The 6,474-nt window shown below is 38.7% G+C and overlaps 1 protein-coding gene across 8 annotated transcripts; it reads left to right on the top strand.

The window, feature by feature from the left end:
* Positions 1 to 615: 615 nt before the first annotated feature.
* LOC113466437 lies at positions 616 to 3,721 on the top strand. Of its 8 annotated transcripts, XR_003390827.1 has the most exons (4): positions 616 to 1,746; positions 2,483 to 2,650; positions 3,189 to 3,243; positions 3,501 to 3,530. XR_003390827.1 is itself a non-coding variant. In XM_026821847.1 (3 exons), exons 1-2 carry the CDS (start codon positions 724 to 726, stop codon positions 2,615 to 2,617), a joined length of 1,158 nt encoding a protein of 385 aa, XP_026677648.1. In that variant the 5' UTR covers positions 616 to 723; the 3' UTR covers positions 2,618 to 2,650; positions 3,501 to 3,622. The 8 variants fall into 8 exon arrangements, 7 of the variants coding, with proteins under 7 accessions (XP_026677648.1, XP_026677646.1, XP_026677649.1 ...); XM_026821847.1 differs by lacking the exon at positions 3,189 to 3,243 and having other exon boundaries at positions 3,501 to 3,622; XM_026821845.1 differs by having other exon boundaries at positions 616 to 2,650; positions 3,501 to 3,574.
* The last annotated feature ends 2,753 nt before the right edge of the window (positions 3,722 to 6,474 follow it).

The following is a 6,474-nucleotide window of genomic DNA, read 5'->3' on the forward strand; positions in this document are numbered from 1 at the left end:
GATACCCCCCCAAAAAAACACTTCGTGTTAAAAAATTAACGTCAAGAGTTACCCTACACGAAAAAGTAGATACTGATATAAAAAAAGACGTCAATGTGGGACCTCCCTTCTACATTAGCTCTTCTAAAGAAAATAATAATTTTCCATCACTCCTACATCAATTTACCTTGCTGTTGAACCATTGATCCCGGATTACGAAACCTAGATCTTGACCGCAGTACACTAATGAAGATAACAATGTTAATTGTTTTGTAATTTTCATCAGTGCACTGCGGTCAAGATCTAGGTTTCGTAATCCGGGATCAATGGTTCAACAGCAAGGTAAATTGATGTAGGAGTGATGAAAAATTATTATTTTCTTTAGAAGAGCTAATGTAGAAAGGAGGTCCCACATTGACGTCTTTTTTTTATATCAGTACTTTTTTGTGGAGGGCAACTCTTGACGTTAATTTTTTAACACGAAGTGTTTTTTGGGGGGGATATCACTATTTTTTGCTGTAAGTACTTACCCATCTAAGTTCATACCTAGACATTTAGAAAAATAAATGAACCTAATTTTTAATAGATACCCACGTAGTTGCTTCAGAAGTAAGCATATTCAGTATTTAGGTTTTTCATTACCTATTTTATTAATTGTTGGAACATTTCTATTGGTCCTTCGGGTCGTGGATATTGGTAGTTTCTTTCTAGTGAAGTTGGAAGTTGGTGTGGTGCCAACTCAAGATGCCCACGGACGGCATGGAAATTGATCCCGGGCTGGCAGCAGAACTGAAAGTTCTGACATCGAAAAAGGAGCTTATTTTCACCCAAATGCAAGGAATTTATGACCTCTTGAAAAAATTGTCTGACAAAAGTACACTTCAAACATTTAACCGTAAACTGCACTGCATAGACTCCATGAGGGCAGAATTCTCTACCCTACTAGAACGCATAAATTTACTAGAAGCTCAAATCAAGGTTGGAAGACCTACTGGATTCTCTGCTTTGGAATCAATGGATGACATGTATGGTGCAATCAAACAGGCAGAGGTCTTACTCAAGCCTGCTCCTCCACCCCCAGTTATCAATGTTGATAGTGGTAGTAGTAGTGGTACTCAGCATATCAAGCTGCAACGTCTGGAGCTTCCCAGCTTCAATGGAACCCTAGCTGATTGGCCATTGTTCTTCAGCCTCTTCAAGGTAAATGTACATGACATGGACATTCCTAAGTCACATAAATTACAACACCTGCTTTCACATCTTACGGGACGAGCACAATTAATCTGTGCAGGAATCACACCCACAGAAGATAATTATGACGTCATTTGGAATCTCCTTGTAGCTAAATATGAGGATAAGAGATGTCTGGCCACAAATTATTTGGATCTTATATTCAATTTCAAGTCCAACAAGACAGAGTCTGGTAAACATCTAGGTCTGTTCTCGGATCAGGTTGGTGCGGCAGTTGCAGCCCTCAAGGCATTGGAAATTCCTAACTTGGAGGATTTCATCCTGTTTTACATTGGAAACTCAAAACTGGATGATCAGTCTAGACGGCTGTTTGAGAATTCACTTGGACCCCAGGAAATTCCCTCTTTTGATAAATTGCTGCAATTCACACAGAATCAAAGTAAAATTCTATCTCGCATCAACCCAGGCCCAAGTGGAGCCAAGGCTGACTTCAAGCCTATTGGTAGTGGTTGTAGTTATTCATCCCATCAAGGTGGGAAAGGTGGTAGTTCATCTGCCTATGGCAACAAGTCACCAGTGAGTAGTAGTACTAGTAAATTTTCTCATTCTTTCTTTGTGGGCAATAACTCTTGTATTCTTTGTGAGGAAGAACACCCACTGTTTAGATGTAGTAAATTTTTAAAATTCAGCCCACAAGATAGATATGTGTTTGTTAAGCAACATGCTCTATGTGTGAATTGTCTAGGTGGTAATCACCGGGTACTGGATTGCCCTTCTAAGCATGTTTGCACAAAATGTAGACTGAAACACCACTCTCTTTTACATTTCACACATAATAAATCTGTGAACTTTGTCCCTAATCATATCACTAATGGTAGTAATGAAAGTGCTGTACAATCAGCTCAGGACAATGAGCCTGCTAAGGTGTCTCTCTGCTCTCAGACAGCAGATTGTGATATTGGTAGGACAACAGTTTTACTTAGTACAGTAAAAATAAACATATTTGATGTAAATGGGGTTCCCCGTCAAATGAGGTTCTTATTAGATAATGGCTCAATGTGTAATATTATTGATAAGGCTGCCCTGGAAATAATTAAGCTACCCATACAGCAATCAAACACTCGGTTAACAGGTCTGGGATCTACCTCTAGCCAGGTTCATGGTCAGGTAAACTTTACATTTGCTTCAAGATTTGACAATAGGGCCAAATACACTGTTCAGGCTCTGGTAGTTGATAAGGTTGTTAATAGGTTACCTGTTCATCATATTGATTGTTCAAAATTAAATTATCTTCATAATATATCACTTTCAGATGATGAGTTCATGGTTCCTGGCCCTATATGTGGCGTTCTTGGTTCATCTGTGTTCCCCTATGTCCTACTTGGGGACTCTATCTCAGGCAGTATCGATCAACCAGTGGCAGTTAACACCAAGTTGGGTCATGTAATTTTGGGAACTGCCCCTATTCAATGTGGTAATGGTAATAATAGTTCTTCTGTTTGCATGTTCCAAGGGTCAAATTTTGATGACTCTTTACAAAAATTCTGGGAATTAGAAAATATTCCTCCTATTCAAAATTTGAAAATGAGTCCTGATGAAAAGGCTTGTGATGATATTTATGCTTCTGAAATGTCTCGCAATGAGGCTGGTATTTATTCAGTTCCCTTGCCTTTCAAGGAGGACCCCACACAGCTGGGGGACTCATTCTTTGCTGCTAAAAAACGATTTCTGAGTTTGGAAAAGAAATTGGAATCATCAGAGAAACTTCATTCAGATTATAACAAAGCTATGTCAGATTTAATTGATAAGGGATTTATGCAGGAGTGTTTGGACCAGTCAGACACTTCTGGTTATTTTATTCCCCACCATATGGTGGAAAAGCCTGACAGTGTCAGTACAAAATTAAGGGTTGTTTTTGACGCTAGTGCCAAAACAACTAGTGGTAAATCCCTTAATGACCTATTGTATTCTGGTCCTAAACTCTACTCAAATTTGTTTTGTGTCCTACTAAATTTCAGATTATTCCCCTTTGCATTAAATGGAGATATAACAAAAATGTTTCTTCAAATCAAGGTATGTGAAAAATATTGGAAGTACCAGAAATTGTTATGGAGGTTCTCATCTAACGAGCCCCTACGTTTTTATTGGCTTATGGTTGTAGTTTTTGGCATCAAGCCCTCACCTTACCTAGCTCTTCGTACAGTTCAACAGCTGATCTCTGATGAATCTGAAAACTTTCCTTTAGCTTCAAAGAGTATTTTAGATAAATTGTACATGGATGATTGTGTTGCTTCTTTCCTTACTGTAAATGAAACTGTTTTATTCTACAGGGAAGTCACTGAGATGTTCAAGTCTGGTGGGTTTGCCTTCACCAAGTGGTCGTCAAACTCTTCACAAGTGCTTGAAGCAATACCTCCATCAGATCAGCTAGCTGAAATGGTTTCTTGGGATAAGGACAACCTCATGTTGAAGGTGTTGGGTATGCATTGGAGTGCAACTTCTGATGAGTTTTTGTTTAAAATAAATCAACATTTTGGACCCTGTACTAAGAGAGGTATGCTTTCCTATATTTTATCAATCTATGATCCCCTGGGACTAATAGCCCCGGTTGTATTGTTTGTGAAACTTCTCATCAAGGAGTTGTGGCTTCTTCACATTGACTGGGATAGTGCCCCCCCTTCACACATGGTAGACCTATGGAAAACGTTCATTGAGCAACTCTCATCACTTCAAGGCTTGCGTTTTCCTAGGCATATTCATGTTGGTGTGGGATGTACTTTTCAGCTAATAGGTTTCTCAGACGCAAGCCAACAGGCTTATGGCGCTATGGTCTTCAGTCGGGTTCTGCTACCTACTGGTGAAATAAAGATTGAATTAATTTGTGCAAAATCAAAGGTTGCTCCGGTTAAAATTGAAAGCATACCACGTTTGGAATTGTGTGGTCTTCTATTGCTATCTGAGCTAATGAAAGTTGTGTTGGATACTTACTCAAATAGATATTCAATTGATAAGATCTATTATTTCACTGACTCCACAGTAGCGTTGTGTTGGGCTCATTCTTCACCACACCTCTATCATGTATTCGTAGCTAACAGGATAAGTAAGATTCAACAAAATATTGATGTGTCTAATTTGTTTCATGTTAATGGGACAGATAATCCTGCCGACGGGTTGTCTCGTGGTCTTCTCCCAGAACAGCTTGTCTCGTCCAGTTTGTATCTCTCTGGTCCACTCTGGTTGTATGAAGAAGAGAAAACCTGGCCTATTCGTAGTCATGAAGATTTTACTCATAAGGATATCCCTGAGGTAAAGAAGTCCACTGTAGTTTTGGTTACTGTCAAAAATCAGGAGAACTTGTTCCTCAACATGTTCTCTAGGTGTTCATCTTGGTCTAAGCTACTTAATATTATGGTTTTCATTTTGAGGTTCCTCAAGCTCGTACCTATTAATAGAATAATTACTGCTAATGACCTCAACTCAGCAGAGGAGTATGTTATTAAGGTCTTACAAAATAGTTTTTTCTCTGATGACATAGAAAAAATCAAGAAAAATTTGATTTGTAGTCCCTCGTTAAGGAAGCTTTGTCCCTTCCTAGATGGTAATGGTATCCTCAGAGTTGGCGGTAGGATTAGTAACTCGAACTTGTCTTATTCGCAGCAGCATCCTGTCTTGCTTCCTGCCAAGCAGCATACTGTTGCTCTAATTGCGGATTATTTGCATATCAAAAACTTTCACACTGGCCCTCATCTTTTGTTAACATTATTAAGACAGAAATATTGGGTGATAGGCGCTAGGAATCTTGTCAGGAAACGCTTTCAATCTTGCAACACCTGTTTCAGATTTTCCCCTAAGATGACCTACCCCAAGATGGGCGATTTACCCAGTGCTCGAGTCCTTGAATCTAAGCCTTTCTTAAACACTGCCTGTGACTATCTAGGTCCTATCTCGATTACATTATCTCATCGTCGTGGTCAAAGGTCCCAAAAGGCATATATTTGTTTGTTTATTTGTTTAGCCACTAAGGCTCTTCATCTTGAGGTCGCGTCAGACCTGTCCACACCTACATTTTTGAACGCCTTTAAGCGCTTCCTTTCCAGAAGAGGTCCAGTCAAGACCATGTTGAGTGATAATGGTACTAATTTTGTTGGTGCTAGGAACCACTTGGATGAAGTCTATGATTTACTTGAGTCTAAAGAGTATAAGGATCGTTTTACTCGTGAGTTAGCAGAGCATAGAATCACTTGGAATTTCAACCCTCCTGCTAGTCCTCATTTTGGTGGTATTTTCGAAAGCAACGTCAAGTCGTTCAAAACTCACTTCAACAAGGTTATCGGTAATCAACTCTTGAGTTATGAAGAGTTGTCCACTTTGGCTACTCAAATAGAAAGTCTCTTGAATTCAAGGCCTCTATGTAAATTGACCTCTGAGCCAGAGGATTGTGATGTACTAACTCCCAATCACTTTTTGAAATTGACCCCATTAGGTTGCATTCCTGCTATTGACGTTTCTGAACAGAACACAAATCGACTCTCGCGTTTTCAGCTTATTGACCACATGATGCAGTCATTTTGGAAGCGATGGTCTAGTGAATACTTGACTCAGTTGCAAGTACGTGAAAAATGGCATTCGTCGTCTAGTTCGGTTAAGCCTGGTATGGTAGTAATTATTCGCCAGGAAAATATGGCTCCTTTGAACTGGCCCACAGGTGTAGTTACCAAGGTATTTCCTGGCAAGGACGGAGTGGTTAGGGTCGCTTTGGTGAAGACACCTAGGGGAGAGTTCAAAAGAGCTGTCTGCAACTTGTGTCCCCTACCTACTCAATAGGGTTTGCCTCCATTTGTTCTGTTCATTATTAATTAATAATTAATTTTCCACTATATTGTTATTTTATTACCCTTTTTCCCCTCAATATTTTGATATTATTATTATTCATCTTTTTTTTTTTCTCTTTTTAACAGTTTGAAATTGTTAAGTTTTTTTTCTCCCTCTTTTTGAGCATTAGTTTTTACTCTGTAGGTATTTTTTTTTTTTTTTTTTGATTCACCCCTTTGTCACCTATTTAGTTATCTCTTGAAGGTATCCCTTCAAAGCTGGGGGGGTGTTTGCGCCCCCCTATATAACAGCTGTTACAAATTAACATTTCTAAAAAAAAAAAAAAGATCTGATTTTTTCTCTCTGATTTTTCGTTGTTGTAAAATTGTAACATTTTTCTTTATCTGAAAATAAAAGTCATTTTCTTGGCCTTTATAACTACTGGTAGTTGTTTTTCATTACCTATTTTATTAATTGTTGGAACATTTCTAA

This window comes from Diaphorina citri, unplaced genomic scaffold (genome assembly GCF_000475195.1).
Source record: "Diaphorina citri unplaced genomic scaffold, Diaci psyllid genome assembly version 1.1 scaffold268, whole genome shotgun sequence".
In the NCBI taxonomy this organism is placed as follows: domain Eukaryota; kingdom Metazoa; phylum Arthropoda; class Insecta; order Hemiptera; family Psyllidae; genus Diaphorina; species Diaphorina citri.